The sequence below is a fragment of the Strix uralensis genome, chromosome 1 (assembly GCF_047716275.1).
Source record: "Strix uralensis isolate ZFMK-TIS-50842 chromosome 1, bStrUra1, whole genome shotgun sequence".
Taxonomy (NCBI): Eukaryota; Metazoa; Chordata; class Aves; order Strigiformes; family Strigidae; genus Strix; species Strix uralensis.
This window is the reverse complement of record NC_133972.1, coordinates 92,235,132-92,258,110: the sequence shown is the minus strand read 5'-3', so window position 1 is coordinate 92,258,110 and position 22,979 is coordinate 92,235,132. Positions and strand designations below refer to the sequence as shown.

General features: G+C 40.7%; 1 protein-coding gene across 2 annotated transcripts in view; it reads right to left on the bottom strand.

Moving 5' to 3' along the window:
- The window catches only part of RETREG1 (reticulophagy regulator 1), a 72,159-nt gene extending 52,516 nt beyond the window's left edge, over positions 1–19,643 (bottom strand). Inside the window, exons 1-2 of one of the 2 annotated variants that reach the window (XM_074873975.1) lie at positions 19,371–19,643; positions 4,296–4,402 (exon numbers count right to left, since the gene is read on the bottom strand). In XM_074873975.1, the coding sequence (XP_074730076.1) occupies positions 4,296–4,402; positions 19,371–19,636 (373 nt within the window). In that variant the 5' untranslated portion in view covers positions 19,637–19,643. The remainder of the gene's footprint in view (positions 1–4,295; positions 4,403–19,370) is intronic. The other variant, XM_074873976.1, reaches the window with a different exon arrangement.
- Positions 19,644–22,979: the final 3,336 nt, after the last annotated feature.

Below are 22,979 nucleotides of genomic sequence, written 5' to 3'. Positions count from 1 at the left end.
GGAAAACCACTTGTGACTGGCTGCCAACTGGATTTAGCTCCATTGACCACCACTCTCTGGGACTGTCCATCCAGCCAGTGCTTGATCCAGCAGACCGTTCGCTCATCCAGGCCATGGGCAGCCAGTTTTTCTATGAGAATCCTATGGGGAACTGTGTCGAATGCTTTTTGAAAATCCAGGTAGATAGTATCGACAGATTTTCCCTTGTCCAATAGTCAGGTCATTTTGTCATAGAAAGAGATCAGGTTTGTCAGGCAGGACCTGCCCTTCATAAACCCATGCTGACTAGGCCTGATCCCCTGGTTGTCCATTATATGACTTTTAATGGCACTGGAGATGACCTGCTCCATGACCTTCCCTGGCACTGAGGTCAGACTGACAGGTCTATAGTTTCCTGGATCATCCCTTCTGCCTTTCTTGTAGATGGGTGTCACATTTGCCACCCTCCAGTCCAATGGGACCTCCTCAGCTAGCCATGATTTCAGGTAAATCATGGAAAGCAGCTTGGCGAGCACATCTGCCAACTCTTTCAGCACCCTTGGGTGTAACCCATCCGGTCTCACAGACTTGTGTGCATCCAAGTGGTGTAGCAGGTCTCTGACCACCTCCTCTTCAACTGTGGTGACCTCAATCTGCTTCCCCTCCCCATCTCACAGCTCAAGAGGCTGGGTGTCCAGGGAACAGCCAGTTCCACTGCTAAAGACTGAGGAAAAGTAGGCGTTGAGCACCTCAGTCTTTTCCTCATCCTTAGTTACCATGTTTCCCTCTGCATCCAGTAAAGGAGGGAGATTTTCCCTAATCCTCCTTTTGCTGTTAACGAATTTATAGAAACATTTTTTATTATCCTTAACAGCTGTAGCCGAGTTGAGCTCCAGCTGCACTTTGGCTCTCCTAATGTTCTCCCTCCATAGCTTCACTACATCTTTATAGTCTTCATGAGAGACCTGCCCCCTCTTCCAAAGGCAATAGATTCTCCTTTTGTTCTTGAGATCCAGCCAAAGGTCCCTGTTTAGCCAGGCTGGTCTCCTTCCCCTCCTGCTTGTTTTTCGGCATACGGTAACAGCCTGCTCCTGTGCCTTTAAGACTTTGCTCTTGAAGTATGTCCAGCCTTCCTGGACTCTCATTTCCTTCAAGGCAGCCTCCCAAGGGATTTTGTTAATCAGTCTTTTGAACAGGTCAAAGTTTGCCCTCTGGAAGTCTAAGGTGGCAGTTTTACTAACCCCTCTGTTTCTCCAAGGATCGAGAACTCAATCATCTCATGATCGCTGCACTCTAGACGGCCTCCAACCTTTACTTCTCCCACAAGCTCTCCCCTGTTCACTAGAAGCAGGTCCAGGAGGGCATCTTCCCTGGTTGGCTCACTCACCAGCTGTGTGAGGAAGTTATCCTCCATACATTCCAGGAACCTCCTGGATTGTTCCCCCTCTGCTGTGCTGTGATCCCAGCAGATACCTGGGAGGTTAAAGTCCCCCACAAGAACAACGGCAAGTGACTGCTAGATTTCTCCCAACTCTTTATAGAAAGCTTCATCCACCTCACTGCTTTGGTTGGGAGGTCTATAGCAGACTCCCACAGCAAGATCTGCTTTATTGGCCCTTAACCTAATCCAAACACTCTCAACCCCGTTATCACTATACTTGATTTCTGAGCTCTCATAGCATTCTCTTACATACAGGGCCACTCCACCACCTCTCCTTCCCTGTCTATCCCTCCTGAAGAGCTTGTAGCCATGGATTGCAGCACTCCAGTCATGTGAGGCATCCCACCATGTTTCTGTTATAGCTACTATGTCATAGCTCTCATGCTGCATTATGGCTTCAAGCTCCCCTGTTTGTTGCTCATACTGCATGCATTGGTATAGATGCACTTGAGATGAGCTGATGAATCCAACACCTTTTTGTGAGTGTGGGCCCCATTCCCTACCAGACCCTTCTCAGGTGCTTCCACGGTTCCTAAACATCTTTCCCTTCTCTCAAATGAAGTGGCAGAGGGAGAGCCCTCACCAGTCCACCATCCTTCAAGTTTTGGCATGCTTCCCTTGAGCTTATTCCTAACAGGCCCAGTTATCACCCCCCCCCCCCCCCCCACCATATCTAGTTTAAAGCCCTGTCAATAAGCCCTGCTAACTCCTGCCCCAGAATCCTTTTCCCCCTCTGGGACAGCTGCATGCCACCTGTCTCATTTGTCGCCAGCAGACCAGGTGCGTTATAAACTTCGCCATGATCAAAGAACCCAAAATTCCGCCGGTGGCACCGGTCACTGGGCCACGTGTTAATCAGGTATGTTTTCCACCCTCTTTCAGTGGTTTTCCCTTCCACTTGAGGGATTGATGAAAACACAATCTGAGCTCCCAAGCCTTCAATTAGCCACCCCAGTGCCTTGAAGTCCTTTTTGAGTGACTTAAGACTTCTCTCTACCACCTCATCGTTACCTGCCTGGATAACCAACAAAGGGTAGTAATCAGAGGGCTGCACCAGAGCAGTAACCCTCCTTTTAATGTCTCTAACCCGAGCCCCAGGGAGGCAGCAGGCCTCTCTATGGTGTGGGTCTGGTCGACATACGGGCCCCTCTGTACACCTCAGAACAGAGTCACCCACAATTACCCTCCTTTCCTTCTTAATTTGGGACAAAATGATTAAGGCAGTGTCTGTAACAGTCAAAACAGAAGGAGTACATTAACTTAAGAGTAACAGTTCTTGAACTGTTTTCTGTATGTTTTCTGTAAACATACTGGTTAAAAATGTAAATGGAAAAAACCAGTATCATATTGCTACATTTTCACATGGAAGATAACCAACATAACTTACACTTTACATCTACAAACTGACAACCACTTCCTACATTCCTTATGAATCTGTAATAGTCTTGCCATCTAGTGGCTGGCGGGAAGTGTGAAGCAGCTACACAGAAGTGTTACACTAGGAAGAATTTTTACTGCTTTTTGGAGTGGCACTTCATTGATTTCAAGTCACTACCACAAGATTTCTACAGTATTACTTCAAGAACCTAATTGTTCTTGACCTCTGTGTACAAAGCCATCAAAGGCAATAGTAAAATAAAAAAGTTATCTATAACAAAATAATAATTCTGTAAGCTGGGGAATGCAGGTCTTCCTAGCCCTGTCTCTTTGATGAATGGTTAAATAATCACATAGAAACAGGCGTGAAACACAAATGAAGATGGGATAGTATTCTTACTTTCTAGGCTTGGTGAATATTGGTACATCTTGGATTTTGTCAATACAAAAATATTTAGTAATTACAGCTAAGAGAGAATTTACGTAAAACACCACCTTCCAACTAGCGACATATTCAATATTAATGGTGATTTATACAATACAGAGCTTTAAAAAACAATTTTTCTAAGCTTTACAAAAGTCATCCTCTGAGCTTGTAATGCTCAGGAAGGAAACAGAATGGTAATGAAGACTCCAGAGAAGGCAATGACAATAAACCATGCTTCAGAAAAGGTTGTGAATAACTGTTGTAACTTAGCAGGGCTTTGCCCGTCAGAAATGACATGGTAGTACATCAAAGAGGAATACCATGCTTCTCTGATACCTATTTCCTGCTTTTGTACTACGTTCAGGTGACTTTTTCAAACACACTGCACGGGGATTCAACATCAAACGAAAGGCAAAATAAGACACTTGGAAAAAAAAAAAAATCTTCCTTACAATGAAAATTACAGACTGATAGCGAACATTTTGCCAAAGAATTTTCAAGACAGTAATGAAGTACAGGACAGGAATTAAAAAAAACCCACCAGCCCAGCCAACAAACTCAAAATCCCTTTCAAACTTGGCTGTATTCACATAAGACTTTGTACACAGTGGAAACTAGACACTACATAAAGTAGAAAAAAATACTGCTCACTTGTATTTCAACTGTGCTAACATAGGTCATTTCTCAATCTATTTACAAAGTTGACCAATTTATACTGGGTATCTCAAACTTTCCAACAATGATTAGAGTAATGTCAGAAGTACGAATGTTTAGGATAACTTCATATTTTAGAAAATAATGCATTTTCAGACCTAGCAGTTAAGAAACAAGAATAATTGTTCACTGATACCAATTAAACTCATGCTAAAACAAATCTCCTAATGCCCTTTCTATAAAATATAGCAAAACTTCATTGAAAATGGTAATAGATCATCATAGATACATTATTTCTCTCTGAAATTAGCTACTACTTTTACAATAATCGTAGTATTGAAGTGGATTTAGTAATGAATTCACATGCTCTGAATTGCAGGTGTTTAAGCAAGGAACTCTATCAGTATATTGCCTTACCTTTTAACCTCGAGAACACCAAATCCTTTATTATCTGAAGAATTAACACTCCAAGTATTATGAGAGAAGTCAGATGATACACTCTCCAAGGGGTCAGCGCAACAAACCTAGAATGTCAAGAAATAAACAAATGTTGAATACTTTTAAACTCACTGGAAGCATATGTAAACTCACAGCTGTTATGAGTACTGAAAATAAAGAGGAAAAAAAATAGACTGATATTACATTAATTGAATTTAGTTTCTCCCCACAACCTTTTCACAGGAAAGAAACATTGAGAGCACAGGATTTTTATACAAATAAAAACACAAGATTTTTCACACAAGATATTTATACAAATCATACTTTCAAATGCAAAGATAAGATTCTTTGAAATGCAAAGATAAAGTAAAACTGTATCATTCATGGCATAATACTCAAACTTGTCTTCATAATGAACTTTTGCGAATCTTGTTTTTCATTACATAAATTTTTAGAACATGCCTGGTCAAGTCAAACAGACCTAGACTCAGAATGTATGATTTATAATCTCATACACTGCTGACTGCTATCTAGGTGTGTTTGGAGATTAGTTCTTCTATCTGTTTTACTGATAAATAACTCACAAAAAAAGGATGTGAAATATAAAAGAATTTAAACTAAATTGTATTTTTTAAAAAAGCTGAAGTATTTTAACGGCTTATTTCAAGTACTGAGATCTGAATACAGATAATGAGCACATTAGTATCTTTTTCAAGGTAAAAGCAAAACCAATTAACTTTAAAAAGTTCAGGATAGCCAAAACCAGTAAGAAGCCACTGTTCATGGCAGTGGATCAAATGAGAATGCCAACAGAAACAAAATCATACAAAGCTGAGAGGTTTCCAAGAAACTTCTTGGATTTGAAACCAGGGCAACTGGCCACCCAACTAGTTGCTGTTGCAGAGTTTTTCTGCAAAAAAGAGGGGGAAGGGAAGTGAAAAGGAGTAGCGAAGATGGCCACTGGAGGAAGCCAAGAGACACCCTTTGAGCACACTTGGAGTTTTAAAAAGAAAATTGACTTCCAGATGTTTCTAATAAGCTCAGGACACACTGCAGTTTTGGAGAACTGCTCCAGTATTCCTTGCAATCCTCAAAAAACAGGACTGCACCAAAGAAAATGTCCATGCCACTGATTTTCACATTTAACACAAACTCACAATGCCCCATCACCCTGAAGCTGACCAGGACATGATTTCCAATATGAACAGATAAGCTCACTCTGAAAGTTTTTTTCTGAATATGAAGGGTTTCTACATTTGTGCAGTTTGAATTGTAAGACCATTCTATCTAAAAAAAAAATAATTATGCAATCAGAATCTGTATAATTTCAGCTAGCTCAAGAAAACCAATAAAAATGTGTAGAGAAAAATCATTACACAGTAAACTCTTTCAAAGCTGCCCAAATCAAAACTCCTAACAGCTTTGCACCATGTTGTCCCACTATTCTTTGTAATAATCCTCAGCATTAAAAATCCTTGATTCTGTTTAAGGGTTAAGTTCAACTGCACTGAAGACTTTGTTTAGCCTACTTATTTAACTTATTGAGAATTAGGGGTGGTGGAAGAGATGTGACACTGTATAGAAAAAGCAAATGAAGAATTTTTCATACAACTTCTAGGCATCAGAAGTTTGTAACAAATGCAGACCTTTAAGTTATGTGGGCTTAATACCATGGCTACTCTATAGGTTCTTCATGGTGCTTGAGCATTAATATTTCATAGAATCAAACAGTATGCCAAAACTTAGTGATTACCATTGGCCAGTCCTCAATGGTTTCAAAGAAAGACATTTACGTATGTGTGCATGCACACGTGTGCATGCATACACACACAATTTACCAGTTCTTAAAGTTAAGACCAGATGTTTACTAAGAAGGTTTAGTCTATCTTTCAAAGAACATACAGAACATGTTTGACCTACTTTATGCTCACAACTAAACCATACTCCTAGTTTCACTGCAATCATAGCTGTCACCTGCTGTTAAAAACAACTGCACTAATGCAGAGGAGGATTAGCAAACAAGGATTAACAAGGTAGCATTCTCTCTGAAAGATGCTTCCAAGTCATGTCATTCTACCTTCTTGAGACTGCAGACCTTCTGCTCCACAGCTTTTTGGGAAAAAACTGTAATCTAGTTGAAGCAGTTAATGCAGTTGCCAAACAAGGGCTCTTCTCTTATTTGGAGAGCTTTGAATTGTTCTGACAGTACTTCCCGTGCCTTAACATTATTAGCTGTCTTACTCCTTCCTCCCCTGCTTCAGTGCCATTTATTTAGACTCTGCTGTTTGCAAGAAAGACAATCTCTTATGAATTCATTCACAGCCAGTGTGTGTCAGCCCTCGGGTGCTCCAGCAATATGGATTAGAAAAACTGTTTGAGAGCTGTATGTCAGAGAGATCGATGCCCTTGAAGACCTTACTGGTCAAAAGCTGGTAAGATCTCCTTGTACTTCTTTTGGCATACGTCTGTCATAAGCTTATCAAAAGGTTAGTCCAACATGCTGGGATCTGAAAACCACTTATTATGCTAACAGTGTTGGGATTCAAAATTCTTATAGGAATTATCAACATGATGCATAGCAACCAGACTAACAAAAAGTTTCAGTAGTTAACTTTTGTTTATTATTAGGAGTTAGGGGTTTTTTTCCCCCTTGCTTCTTTTTTAAGAAAAAGAATAGAGTTTACTTAAATATTTCTAACACACACGCATCTGACAAAACTGAAAGGCTCCAGAATGACATCATCATATACTACACAAAAATATTTCTTTTTAGTAGGAGAATCAATAGCTATACTTACTCAACAAACTTTCATGCTCTCTTTTTAAGCAATAAACAAAACAGACTGAAGTTCAAAATGTTTATTTTCTTCCACAAGTAATGTGGAAGTAAAAACCATTACTAGAAGCATAAACAAGATTTATCCCCCCATGAAATTCCGCAGTATTTTGAGAGATATGGTGTTTCTGGTTTTGGGTTTTTTTTTTTTTTTTTTTTCCAGAAAGCAAAGGTTAGAACAATATAAAGAATTATGCATTTTATATAATAAATGCATGACAAGGGGGCAAGAAACTCTGCTGTAGACAGTGCGGGACTGCACAAAAATGGTCATGAGGTGCCACAGGACTCGGTCCCCAGCACTGGCTGAAATAGGTATCCCCAGCACACAAGAGGCCTTCACTCAGACACAGCTCCAGAGTTAGGATACAGACATCTGGGTTTGGGGCTGCAAGAAATGCCTCTCTCCTGGGCTGATGGCAACAGTGGTCTCACCAGTGAAAGATGTCCTCTGGTTAACCTATAGAGCACTCAAGTGAAATTGCTACTGGAGGTAGTAAGCAGATGGCAGACTACTATGCAGTATGATCTCTAAAAACTTGATTGTGTAAGAACTTGAGCAACTTGGTCTAATTGGACCTAATTTGAGCAGGTCACACCAGCTGACCTCCTGTTGTCCTTCCAACCTACATTTTCTACATAGGAAGAATGCAAGCTCAATGGAGCCAAGACTGCTACTGAGAGACTGAGACTGAGAAACCATGATTATAAAATGAAATAGGAGAGAAATCACCTACTGACTGTTAGGATAATTAAGCAGTGGTTGCCCACAGAGGTGGTGGAATTTCTATCCTTGAAGGCTGTCAAGACAAAACCCTGAGCAATCTGTTCTGAATTAAATACCTTTTCTGAGCTGGAGGTTGGACTAGAGATGTACTGAGGCCCCTACGAACCTGACGATATTTTCATTCTATGACTATTTTAGTCCATTAAAAGTGACTGGCAAACCCTTTTCTGTAAGATGTTGAACTTAAGGCATAACAGTTTCTATTTCTTGGCCTGGTTGTACTGCAGCCAGACTGAAACGACTCTAAACCGCACAGTTAGGAGTCAAAACTTGACAACTTCTGCAATTAAAAGTCAAAATTCTTCAACAGTAAACTCTTTCAATAACAATTTTAAAATAATACATATATACAATACTACCTACAAATGAGATTTACTGAAAAAGAGTACATCATTCTGAAACTCCACTGGGAGCTACCCTACCTGTTCTTCAGCATTTCAGTCACCTTCATATCTTTTTACCTGCAGATAATTACATAGTACAAAATCATTTTCTCAAATTCCATAATGCAACTTTTCTTAGTAAGTAATGCTTCTTTATTTTTGGTGTCACACAAATAAATCTGCATTGCCATTAATCTCTACCGCCTATTCAGAAGTTGCTTAATTCAAAGGTAACCTTTTCAGTATTGTGGCAACTTCCGTATTTTGCTAAAACATTACATTTAAGTTCAAGAACCGTGCTCTGACTAAAAATAAAACAAGATTATCCTTTTGACAAGCTTCCCATAGCCATGAAGGTCAGATGAAAAGAAAAAGATGAGACAACAAATGCAGCTGATCCCAATGGCAAAAGCAAGACTGTACATAGTAGAAGAGCAACACATTAGAACTAATGATTAGGCCTAATCTGGTTAGAGAGCTCCTTTACTTGCTCCTGGAGGTGATATTATCTAATATCAAATCATCTAAAAATAGAAAAGTAGCCTAAGGTACCTTGTCCTTCTTGTCTTTTCTCCAACTCTTTATAGTATGGGATGGCCATATGGTCAATACTGGCAAGACATGTTAACTTACACAACAACTCATCCACTGGGTCCGTTATATCAAGAAGTAGCTACCTCCCAGTGCAGAGCTCCTGGGACATTCAGCTCCACAAACTTGATCCTACAGAGTCATTCAAGTGGCACAAGCCAGCTAAGAAATTTCAGAGGTAAACACTGTCATACAATATTGCAGTCTGCACACATACTGAACTCTATAGAGCATGACAAAAGCCATTTTTAATTGCACTTGAGATACAGGGGAGGCATGGACCTGCTAAATTGCTTTAAAAGTTAAATAAATCAATTTGATGATACAAGCCTCATTTCAGCTGTGAAGGCATTTTTTTACAACACATCTAGAATTATGAATGATTTTTACTTTGTAAACACAACCCGTAAGAAAATATTTCATCAAGAATTATCAGCAGCCAGAGCTAGTTATTTCTGGAAAGCTTTAATAGGTACACTTTTAATAACCATCTATCCTTAGATGAATTAGAGATAATCACATAAATACACGACAGCTGTGAATAACACAGATGTGAACATGGAGCTTTGCTTCCCTGTCAGCTACTACAACACATTTATTGGCTGCATGAGTGATTTGCAGACTTCGGTGCAGTGCTCAACAAACACTTATTTACATCTTAAAACGAGAACCCAAACTCTTCAGAGTATTTTTGTGGAGTTCTAAACGGCACAGGTTGGTATATACTTGTTTGCTTGTTAAACGGTAAGGTGAAAATCCACTAACACCTTCCAGCTATAGTTTTCCATAGAACCGGTCTTCTGTAAGACACGGGTAAACAAGCATGGGCTATGACACAAAACACATAGAGAACGGCTCTCACCTGTACAGATCAAATATTTCTAGTGCATTTTGAGAATGCTCAACTGCCATCAATAGATATTTTGGATTTTTATCTGCCAATTTTAAAGGTATGTTGACTCCTGCTCTCACAGGGCACTGCCCAACACTGTTTCAGACAGACTCCTACAGTGATGGCATGTAGAGAAGGAAAAGATGTGGTCACAGCTGTTTCCTGCTTGGAGCTGAATGCAGACAATTCTTCCACGCTTACTGCTGGAGTGATCAGCAGTCTGATTGCAACAAATTCGGATTCCTACTTCAAGCAAGAGGTCTTAGGAAGGGGATGAGGGTTAGTTTTCTTCTAAATACACCATGAAATGCACTTCCTGAAGAACACTGATGAAATACACCGCAAAGGCAGTATCAGAAAGCTTGTGCTCTTACTGATCACTGGCTCAATCATTTTTTTTTGCCCTCTTGTGAATCAATAAGCAATAATATATATTAAATTCAACTATATTTAATTTAAAGGTAATTTAACATTTGACTCTCCTAATTGAACGTCCCAAAGCAGGTTTGCAAAACCTGCTTTTTTCATCTATTAAACATGAGAATTTACAACTTCTACATGAATTGCTCTTAGATTTAAATGATTTTCATATTAAGCTTCTGTAAGTATCAAAATGCGGTATCTATAAATATTAAAATCTAAATGCTCAAGTATTCAACACATTTGAAATCCAAAACTCAATAATCCAGTATTTTTCCTGTTGTTCCTTTAGTACATCTTGGTCCGAGCCAAAGTATTTAGACAATTATTCAAGAATTACAGTGCAAAAAACCTTTCCCCATCCCTGCACAAAAAGTGTAGATACTCACTTAAGGCAGAACAAGTTATGGATGCTTTTTTGGTAGAACCTATTTATAGAATAGAATTTGGTAGAATCTTATTATATAGTATTTAACTGTAAATCTGCATGTCTGAAAGATAGACAAAAACTGTGGTTCAGCAGATTCCCTGTTGCAGAAAGGGAAACATATTACATGTAACAAAATACATTTGCATATGTGCGGTCAAAAATTTTAGAATGAACAAAGACTTTATAAATTTTGTCTAAAAAACCTCCTCACCCCTACAAAAAGCATAAATTGTTGAATAATTTCAAAAACATTTACTCTACATTTTATGTTAATGCAGATTTAAAATGCACACCACCACTTTGGGTGCCTGGCAGCTTGAACTCAAATAGCTGTATATTTGTTTAGCTGAAAACATGTGAAATACTGTAATAGAATGCTTCTTGTACATTAAAAAAATGTTCAAAATTACTTTTGATTTAATGGTGAAAAGTGTAAGCTCTGTATAGACATAAATTAGGAAGAAACATCTTTTTGACTGAAAAGTTTTTTTCTAAGTAAGAATGCCATCTAAGAACTTAGATTTTTTAATAAAATATTTCAACCAGAACAGAATGAAGAACGGGAAAGCAGTTTATTTGTGACTTATGTGCCAACTAGCAATGAGTTTTCCATTGGATATTGCCCAGAAGACTAAAATTTCTACCATTAAGTACATAAAAATAAACAAACAGAAGAGGCATGTTTATTATTCTAAAACTTGCAGAATTTTCTTTAATTCTTTCTTTGTTTAGACAAAGACAATTTAGTCACCAACTTTTTATTCAGGAAGGTTATTTGTCAGGTTTTATTCAAAAGATTAGGATTGTATTTGTTCGCCAGAAAGCACAGACCAAATCAAAACTGGACAGCTGTTCTTTAGAAAACCTTCTAGAACTTATTAGGAATAAAGATTTTGGAATAATAAATAAATCTCTTGTCATCAGAAACAGACTTCCACAAACTTAAAACTACTCTTACTTTGATGGCCACCGCAGAAGTGGAAGTTTTCTCGGAGGTCTGTGCACAGGTTGCGGGGCAAAAGGCAAAGACTGCTGGGCAATTCTAACTTAAGTTAGTAACACGTAGGACAGGAATTCAAATTGCATATTCTCTCTCCATCAACTACAAGAAATGACATTTTAAACTTATAAATAAGTCTAAAGAAAAATGAAAACAGTACAATTGTCTAAGGAAAAATATTAGAAAAATCTTTTAAATGCTTTGCATTTAATCACCAAAGAGAAATTTGCTTATAAACTGGTAAATTTGGAAGTATACCGGTGGTCTGGGAAACAGGATCAATCCAGTAACAAAATGTCGCATTGCAAAATTATCTCACCCTGTTTGCAAGGAAACCTCTTGGGGAATGCAGCAGTTAGAATCACGTTTCAACATCTGTGGCTTGTAGATCAGATTTACTGCAACCTATTGCATTCAGATAGGCATATAAAATAAAAAAAATTGAGACAGAGGAAGTTTAAATGACCTAAACTACATACCCTCTGAGTCTACCATGACATCAAATGCTACCGTTACATCAGTGAAAACAGGGGATGATATTTCCACGGAAGTTAAAATTATTTAGAAATAAACACATCACATCAAAAAACCTGGCTTCCTTTGTTTCTGCAGAAACATGCCCAGATGACCTTAATTAACCTGTACTCTGGCAAAGTACAGAAGAACTCTTAATCCCATTTTCTCATACAGTAGCAGCAGTTTGATGTTAAACAATCCACCTCTACCACGCTGCCCTAAATCTCCTTTTCTTTAATGCTCTCATTAGTCCTGTAACATCTACCATGGAGCACAGCATATCCCCCTAAAACTTCCATTGTTCTCAAAATTCTACTTACTATTTGAAAGGTCTCATTATTTTGAGTCAATACACTAAGAAATTATCATTTCTCTTAAGACAACTGCTTTAGACACAACATTTTTAAGTTTTAGCATGACACAATAAGCCCAAGCCACGCTGCAATTCACCTATTTTCCTTTGTGTGGGATTTCCATCTGCTGTAAAGTCCTCATCCTGGATTTGGTCCTAAATTGTTCAGTAATGCTCGCTTTCCCTTAGTTCCTCAATTATCCCCTTTGATTTCTTTTCTGATTGATCCTGTTCTCATCTTACTGGTTGAAAAATACTGTAAACTGTCCAGGTTTTTATGTAACACTGTCTGGCTCTTAAACAATGTCAATTTTCATTCCTGTAAACCAATCTCTCAGCCAAAACTATGCAAACTGTCACTAAAAAACTGTTGAGATAATGGCTTTAATTTTTTTGTTAACTAAATTAATTTAACTTTCTGTTCCAGTTTTCTACCTCCAAAGTCTTCAAAAGTTTTAATAGTTTGTATAGGAAAAGTGAACATAAGCCTTAAACTGCCTGAGTGAAAACAAGTAGATCCTAAAATTATACCACAACTTGTGATACCATCGGAATTTTAACTTTACTTGAGAAAGCGTATTTTAGAATATCACCTTCTAGGAAAAAAAACAACAACCAAACCACAAACCTTTTTCTAAGCTTGCAAAACAAACAGCAATTTACTGTACTGTAGCTGGGTATAACAAAATAATCACAATACCAGTAAGTTACAAAACCTTGGTAAAAGGCAGCAAATTAAGTTAAGACTATCAGACTAGAGGAAACAAACTAGCAACCATGTAAGAAACCCATTCACGTGGATGCACAGTGGATTTCAAAACTGTCTATGCCAGGATTTTTTTCTTCTCTTTTCTGATAATGAATGTATTATAGTTACTAACGAAATACATTGATATATAACCTATTCTACTACTCTTATTTAAGGGATAAGAAATAGAAACTCTTATTAGGGTTTGAGGCAGGATTACAATCTGTATTAAACTATTCACTTGTGTGTTATCCTGATACTTTGGATTTTGGGAAAGTAATCCCAAAATGACTAAAAAAATAGCTCTAAGATTTCCTATAACAAAAGTAGCTGAAGACTGAAATTTCCTAAATTCAAAACCACATTAAGCATCTGATTGCTACAAGAAGAAAAATGTTTTATCACAGAAACATATAGATGTGTTCTTCTAACTCTGGAGATATTACAAAATTAAAACAGTGATCTGAAGGCCAACATACTACAAACTGGCCTCAAAATGTCAATACCCCTTCTTACTCCAACTCACTTAATTTTCATGCATTTTCATTTCAAGTTTTGATTTCACAGATTTCTTTTATTCCAATTCTCACTTAATTTAGTTTGGTAATCTCCCTCCTGCCCACTGCCACTGATGAATTTCCCACATATATTCTAAATGAGAGCAAGTATTTTGAATCAAATATTTTCTTCTTATGGATTTAAATTTGGGCAGAATTAATTCTTTCTGTATTATTTTTGCTTGGTATGCTCCCAGATTTCAGTGCAGTTTTGGGAAAACGTATGTCTGTGAGGAAAAAAAAGGATTCTGAACAGCTTAATTACTGTGTACCTGAATTAAAGGGATGAGTAAACCACTTACATATTGCAACTTGTAATTTCAATAACTGGATTCATCAAAAATGTAGAGCTGTTTAAGTCAAATTAAAACCTGAATTTAGATAGCCAATATAATCTACACAGAGTCTCTGTGAATTTCTTACTGATGACATCTGGTGGCATGCTGGTAACAAGGAGTGGTTTGGATGGGATAAAAGCCACATAATCCTTGCACAAGGACTGAGTCACCTTTCACGAAGGGACCACACACACTGCTGGGGAAAAACAACCACCAACCTCACAACCCCCAGGCAGTACCGAAAAACACTAATCACCACGCCAGCCTTCTAGGAATAACATCACTAGCATAAGACAACCACTTAATACAGACAAGACCAAGAAGAAATTAGTATTTCTAAGCAGTGGACTTCCTAAGGTTCAAGTCATTCAAACTTCCAAGTTCACCGAGATGCCCTGTTTGACTGAGCAGTTCCCTGAGGACTACATTTCCAGTGGTACCCACAGCCAATGTTGACAGTAGGCAGAGTCCCCTTTCTCAAACACTGGAAATGGAACATAAGGACAAAGCCCCACAAGCATATACGGAGTTATGAACAGCGATACAAATGTAGCTGCGTCATGTCTAATAGGTCAGTTTCTTTCTTGTAACAATGAATAAAAATCCAGAAGCAAGTATACACTGTGTATGAAGGCTGCTCTCTAAATGTGAGGAAACCTTGCTTTATAGGCAAGCTATCCATCAAGACATACTAGTGGCAGCACTTTCAGTTTGTGTGAGAACACCTGAAAGAAATGCTTAGCCCAGTACTATTTTCTTTCGTCAAAAGAATAAATTAGTGAACAAAAAATACTTTGAGATCTCTCCATCACAAGCATTATCATTGCCAAGCAGAGATTTCAAGTAAGAAACACTTTAATGACAAAAATTAAAGTGAATTGGATACTTATAAAAAACCCCAACAAACCAAACTAAACCAAGCTCTTCAATAACAAATCTTAAAGCAAATTGGATACTTCAAACAAAACACACCAAACCTCTTCTAAACTCTGAATGTGTTTTTGTTACTAACATTTAAATAGCAATGAGATTTTATATCTGGAATAAACTTCCCACCGCAGTCTTTACCTGATGCAATGGACACACCCAGGTCAGATATAAGAAATACTGTTTCTTCTCTTGATTAATTAATTCTCTCATACAATGAAAATATTCATTAGGTCTTAGACCAAACAAAAAAAGAAAAAGTAATCCGAGTATGGATGGTGACAAAAGACACTATTTTTAATAGTAAATTGGGCCAGCGTACCTGTCTAAATTAAGGAACGATACTTGTATTTTACACAGTCAGTTAATTGGTTCATCCAGTACAATAACGTCATACAATGTTGTTAACAACAGACCTGCAGTAACATACAAATTTGCATATCAGAAAGCATATAAAAATCCTCAAAGCAAAATTTGGATTTGGGCTAGCGATGAGAACAGCAAACAGGGTAACACAACAAATTTGTTCCACAAGGAGGCAGAAACAGAGAAAAGATCTATTACGTCTTAGTCTTTCTACTGCCTCTCTCCCCAAGAAATCCTACAGAAATCAGCCATTTGGACAGTTGGTGAATAGATGCAATGGGTGCATCTAAGGATGACCTTGCAGACTTTAATGTGTTATGTATGAAACATATGTTTGAAACAAACATCTCCAGACTACAAAAGGCATGTAACAGCAGAGAATTAGTAAAAAATAAATTTGTGCCTCTGACCTCATAGAAATATTTAAGATGACAGATTGGGAGAACAAAAATGAAAAGCTGCCACCCTCCCTTCTATCCCATATACACACATAAAGTAATCATTAGGCTAGAATACTAGCTTAAAATCTAGAATTGACTGTTAATATTTGTCTAAGATTAAACCCAAGATTGAAAGTTATCAGTCAGCAGCCTAACACTTACAATACCTGGACTAAACTTCTGGCATCAGCACAGAGTTTCTCTGCTCTTCGGCAAATCACTTACTTTTGCAGTACTATGTGTGTAAAACAGGCAAAAAAAAAAATCTTATTTTCCTTATGTGGTATTTTGACTTCAGTTTGTAAACTATCTACAGCAGAAAAGTAGAATCTCTATCACATTTCAGATGATTAGGTGCTAAATAATATATATTTAATCCTTGTTCATTTTAAAGATTTTCAACTGGGGTCACTGGGGTGGGGGGCTTAAAGCTGTTCATGGTCAATAAATAATGGAAGTGATAAGTGACAAATGCTTTTTCAATACCCAGATTTTTTACTTTAACTGACAGCCTTGTTTCATTCATTTTTGAGAAAATTTCATGGAATGTTAGTTCACTAAATATGTCAGTGTATATAAAATCAAAATTGTATTATAATTAATATTTGATACATTTATTCAAAATATTAAAAGTAAAGCATATTGCGTCACCTTCTGCAGGGTCTGAACTTTAGTGCAGCCTTTATGTTAGAAATCCAAGGAAACTGAAAAATGGTACAGCACGGCCTAGTGTAAGAAGGTCCTGAAGTCACGATCAAGAAGTAGATGCTTTAAGCTTTGTTAAAGAGTCCATGATGATTTGTTAGGAATATTCAAAAAATGAAGGAAAACAGAATGAAATTAAACTAGTAAAATTCTTCTGTACCTACAAGAACATTATTTCAGTGGCAAACATTGAAGATGCGTTTATATACAGTACCATGGTTAGAAGATTTTTAATAGGAAAGAGGTTACAATCAAATATAAAAAAAAAAAAAAAAAAAAAAAACCAAAAACAAAACCCAGAGGATTTTGTGACATCAGAGAAATAGTTGACCATCAGCAGCTCCTACTGCAAGTTTACACATGAAGTGTTTTGAATGGCATACATACAAGAACTAAACTGTGAGGGAAAACCCAGTCCTACCAAAATTAAAGGGATGGGAGGAGGAACTATCACTTCTTTTCCAACATTTAGAAAACTAAACTTCACCTCCCCTTCTTCCCTTTTCCACCAACAATATTGCTGATACTGTGAGAGAAGTCTCACATTTAGCAATACACACTTCTCAACTTTAAGAAATACTGAGATTAGAGGCCCTACACACTGGGAGTGAAACTACCTCTGCATGGGGATAGGGATACTTGCAGGCATGCAACGAAGAAAGGCAAGGCACATGAAGTAGTAACTGGGAAATGTTTCTTCAACCTAGGCTCTGGCCAGCACAAAGCCCTGTCAGTAGAGACTTCACAGGCAGCAGGGGTGAACTCCTGTTCCCAGTCCTGAAGCAGCAGCGACTGGCTGAGTCATCACAAACCAGGCTGACCAGCTGGATCTCAAATGAGAAAAGGAGAAGGAGCAAACACACTGTGCTGCAAGCATGATGCCAACACCAAAGCAGGGAAATGTGAAACTAGATTTAAACAACTGTTTCATTTTCAAAGAGTCAGATTTCACAGGTTTGCTAACAAGATCTTTCCTGATGTTCTTCAGCCTCAAACCATAGAAGTTTACTGGCCATCATACCTGCTCCTACATATTCCCCAGTTTGTCTCCACCTCTCAAATCTCCCTGGCACTAGGATAGCGACCTTCCTGGGGGGTACAATACCACCAAAATAAAAGTAATCCTTGACCTGATTTTTGCCACTCTGATTCATCTTGACAGTAAGAAAGTAGAGGGAACTAAATTTTGACAAAGTAACTTCAAATACTGGTCATGTAACAAGTTGCCAGTAAGATCCCCAAAGGAGATTTCCTATAGGCATTACATAACGCATGCAATATATACCTTGCTTATCATCAAAGTTGGACAAAAGAACAGCAAACAGGCTGCCCAGCAGCTACTATTCCTTGAGACACAGAAATGTATTGTTAGACATTGTCCCCGAAAATTTTATCAGAGATATGTTTCAAAGAAACAGAAAGCATTATGACTCTTCCAAATTGCTGAAAGAGCAGATGATCTCTGAAGATGCAGCAAACAAGAGCAAAACCACGTCCCTTTCTTAATGAAAGGATTTATCATATGTACCTAAGAGCAAGACGGGTAAGAAAAGTCAACCTAAATCAGACATCACACATATTGCTCCTGGGATTAAAGATAAAATTATTTTCAAAATATTTGTGCAGGGAGATTTTCTTGTGCAAAGCAAAGCTTCAGAAAGTTCTCTTTCCGTGACCTCGATCTCATATTTAAACATCACACTGCTAGGGTTATAGAGAACTAAGTGGAGTTTGCAATTAATCCACCTCTTTGCTTATTCGCCTCTTCTCTTAGGGGAAAGGTTTACTAGCCTTCTAGTCCTGTTTCTAGCCACAGGAAAGGATGAATAATTCAGTCTTAGAGTCTCAACAGTATTATTACACAGAGCTTGATTTCATAAATCATTCTACGTGACCAAGCAGGCATACAGTAACACTTTAGATCAGAAAATGAAAAACATAGGCACTGACAAAACCTAAGATCAGGGGAAAGTCCTGAAGAAGTTTCACACAGAAAGATAAGCTTTTTCCTACAGAAATGAACAGAAGAGTTGTTACAAACACAACAACAAACACATCCGTATGTTAATTTCAGGGGTTTGTTCAACAAAACTGCATCCAACTAAAAAAGCTTAGTCAAAAAAGAGAACTGGTGCACTGCAGTAACTCTCCCACTGTCCCCACTCCACAAAGCCTCCACTAACTAGGCCACCAATTTGGAAAATCACGCACACCCAAAATGAACTCTGAGGTAACGCACCCCGGCAGCAGCGCTGCGCTAACTACCGTCTCGAGGCCTGATTTCACGAGGTTTCAAAACTCCGCACAGAAACGCAGGCCCACCGCTCATCTCTGCTGCAAGAAACGCAACTTCTCCGCGGGGCGTGCCGCAGCCGCCCAGGGCAGCCGCGATCTGGGGCTGCTCGCCACTGAAAGCGATGGGGGGGGCGCGGGGGGCAGAAAGCAGACCGAGAGGGTGACAGAACCCCATAGAGCAGGTGCACACCGCGTCGGGGCCGCACCCCGCCCCGGAGCGGCCGCCGGGGGCAGGGGAAGAGATGGCGCAGGTGCCGAGAAAAGCAAGACCTTCCCTGTGCAGGCGCGGGGGGAGCGGGTCAGCTCCCCGCAAAGGGCGGCCGGGGACGGGTCGGGGAAGGGGGGCGCAGGGCAGACGCTCCCCCCGGGGGACGAGCGAGGCGTCGGGCGGTAGCGGGCCGGGCAGGGGCTGTCCTCTCCCCGGGAGGGGCGGCCCCGGCCCTGGCCCCCACCCCGGCCAGGCTCGCTCACCAGAAGAGCAGGTTGGCGCCGACGAAGCCGCCCAGGCTGTGGAGGGGCCGCTCCCAACTCAGCGCCGCCGCGATGCAGCAGCCCACCGCCAGCCCCGTCTCCCCCAGCAGCGCCGCCGCCCCGGCCCCGCCCGACACCTCCGTCGGCTCCGCATCCCTGGCCGCCGCCGCGTCCCGCTCTTCGAGGGCCTCCGGCCGCTCCCGCTCCCGCTCCCCGCCCGCCGCCGGCTCCGGCTCGCGGGGCCGCGGGGGCGCCGCGCTCGCCATGGCTCGGTGGCGGCCGCCGGGCTGCCGCGGGGCTGGGCCGGGCCGGGCGGGCGGGAGGCGGGGCAGGGGCAGGGGCGCGGCCCGGCGGGGCAGCGCCAGGGGCGGGGCCTGGAGCGCCGCCGTTACCCGCCGCACCCCCCCACCCACCAGCGCCGGTGACGTCACCGCGAGCCGCGCACCAGTCAGGGGGGCGGGGGGGGGGGGGGACGAGGACACGACAACCGCCCTCCAGACAGGTGACACGAGGGGCTGCGCGTGCGCCTGGCAGGTGCTGGGGGCGGTGCCTCGTGGGTGGAGGAGGGCGGGGGGTGCGCGCGCGCGCGCGGCGGGAGACGTGCTCGGCCGCGTGCCAGCTGCCCGCCAGTGCGCCCGCAGCGGGCGTGGCGCCCCTCCCGCGGCGGCGCGTGCCGGCCGCCCCTGCCCCTGACATGGCGGGCGGTGGGGTGACCCGCCACGGGGAGAGGGTGCCCCGCGCTGCCGTGTCTCCCGGTGAGTGGAGGGGCTGTAGGTGTGCGCCCGGGTTGCAGAAGGGACTAGGTGAAAGTGTTTCAGGTGTTGGTTCCCTGCTGGGCAAGGCTGGAGAGCAAGTTAGTGCCTTCCTGGTGCGAGAAAGGGTGGGGGATGAAACTTTCCAGAAGGTTTCTCCCACCGAGACTCCTTCTCCGTCTCCTTCTCGTGGATCTCCCCCAGCCAAGCAACGGTCTCCAAAATCCCCAAAAATTAAAGTAAATTTTTGTCACAGTGCTGGGAACTTCTGAGACCATGAAGGAGGCTACAGGAGTTTGATGGTTTCCATCTGCATCTTAAGTATCCAGGAAACATACTTGAAAATCTATACCATGTTGTCCTGTCATCTGCACTCCTAAATATCTGGCCAGCCTCAGGCTCGAGATGGAAGATGGACACTATCTTTGAGGCAATGATGTGCAGAATAGCTAACGTGGTTATTGGGGAGCTGAATTCCGGAGAGCGTGCTTGGTCAGAAACATCACTCGAGCATCTGTTGCTGAACAGGAACAGTCAAAAATTGGAATCAACGTGTCACACATTGTAAGCTGGATAAAATTAAATAACTTTTATTGCAAGAGCAAAGTAACAAAAATAGAATAATTTTGGATTAGGAATTAACATCTGTTTCTAGCTTAATTGTGTACCCTGTTAGCTTGATTTTTCTTTTTTTTTTTTTTATGGTAAAAGGAGCCATACTGACTTCAAGGTCCCCATGCCTTTTGTTCTCTGAGGTAAAAGAAGACTAAAATCACAAAATTAATTAAATTGCAACAGTGACTGTGGGTTGCAAATGTGCTGTGTGTTTTGACCAGATGACCTTGGGAAGGAGTTACGTTAGGTCTCTGTTTCCATGTGCTCTGTGTAGTACATGAATTCTACTGGAGAGGAAACATACAGAACATTATTTGACATAAGGTATTAACATTTTTCTAAAGGACATTTTAGTTTTATGCTAGTTTGTTATACTACTATGCTCTTACCTCTAAGAACCTGGAGCCAGGCAGGTCCACCTGAATAATAAACCCAGCTAAAAAGTGATTGATCAAGTCTTGTCTATGAAGGTCTGAGAGACCAGAAGTAAAGAGACAGGCTTCCGTAGTAACTCCAAACATAGGGATGGGAAAGAAAGCTCTGGCCAGTAGTTGCAGCAAGGCTGGAGAAACACTTAGTTGTTTGGCTTCAGTTTTGTGCTGATGGATAAAACTTTGCCCTAAAAAGACTTGGTCAAAACAGGGTGTCCTCCCGATCTGGAAAGCAGCCAGCTGTCTCCTATCTCTGCAAGCAGCTGCTCGTGGTTGCTGAGTGCTCCTCCTGGTGTTGGTTGAGCATCTGACGCCTCTCTAGGGTGTGTGCAGTGGTTGCCTGCAGATGCTGATTCCCTGGTTTTGGGAGTGGGAGGAGAGGAAATTTTATCAGTCCATAGGAGTAAAAATCGGGTCTTCTCACAAGGAAAAAGAGGTAAGGAGAGGAGCACAAATGGAGGAATTTCTCCTATACTTAATACTTTTCTGTTTGTCAGGTCATTGTAGGATCCTGTGTTACCTGTGCCAAGCTGCTGTTCTAGTGAGCGCTGTTCATAACTTGCCAGAACCATCCCCAACTTAGCCAGTGGCATATTGCTTTCCCTTGCTAGCATTCAGTTATTTCAGTAACACGGGCTGTCCTATCTAGCATCTAAGTCTAGCTAACTCCAAACAGTTCCTAGGTAAGCCTGGAAAGAAGTCAAGTGTTCGTTATGCACTTTTAAAGTGACCATGGGATAGTTAATCCCAGAAAGCACACTAGGGTTAAAATGTTTAAATTTGGGTTTAACCAGCAGTAGGATAATGGCAGTATAATCCTATGGTCCTAAAGATTAAAACCACAGCAGGTTTTAGGCAATCCTCCCTTACCAATATTCCACTTTTTTTTCCAACATTTGAGGATGATTGTATGCCCACATCCCCATAATTTATACTCGATGCTGTACTCCTTTCAGTCACAGGAGTTCCAGAATGCCCCCTCTCCTCATAAGAAGGGGCATGGAATCTGGGAGGGGCGGATGAGGTGGGGTTTCATTGGGCAGGGTAGGCTGGCTACAGATACGGGAACTCAAAGATTTTGATTAAACTTGTATCCATTCTAGATTACTGGCCTCTGCTTTCCTGACCTATAGCATGAAGGATACGAATGGAAATTAGTGAAAAGTTCTTCCAGAATAGGTTTTGTAATTTAGCTAACGGAAAAAAACCGCTTCAAGTATTGATGGATGCCAGCTCTCCTTTTTTTCACGGTTGATAGTTACTAGGCTGGGTTTATATGAATGAGCTTACTGAGAGCACTCTGGTGTAAATATCAGTGTGAGAGAAGAGACAGATGATTCATTCCCAGCCACTGAAAGTTTAGATGTCTTTTTCAGGAAAGTAGTAGTAAATATGTTGTCTGGCTTTGATCTTTCTGTATTTTGATGCTTTGCCTGTTAGGGTGTAAAAGGTTTGTGTGCAGTTTGTGAGTTTGTGCTGGGAAAAACTAGGACTAGCACCCAGTGCACAGTTGGATGTGTGAGCTATAATGCACAGAATTAGGTTAGGGACTGCGGTTCTGGTGTCAGGGACTACAATGTAAGTGATGGATGAAAACTGAGGAGAAAGCTTTCTAAATGGTTGTATCAAAGGAGCTTACAATTACCAAAGCATTCTAATGGTTCTGAAATGTATTTGAAAATTCTGATGTCAGCATAGAATAACATTGCTGAATTCAGTTGAGGATTCCAGCTCAAAATGGTATGATTTTCCTTCTGTTTTTTTGAAAAAAACCCTTGTTTTCCATTTACTTCATCACAGGATCACAGAAT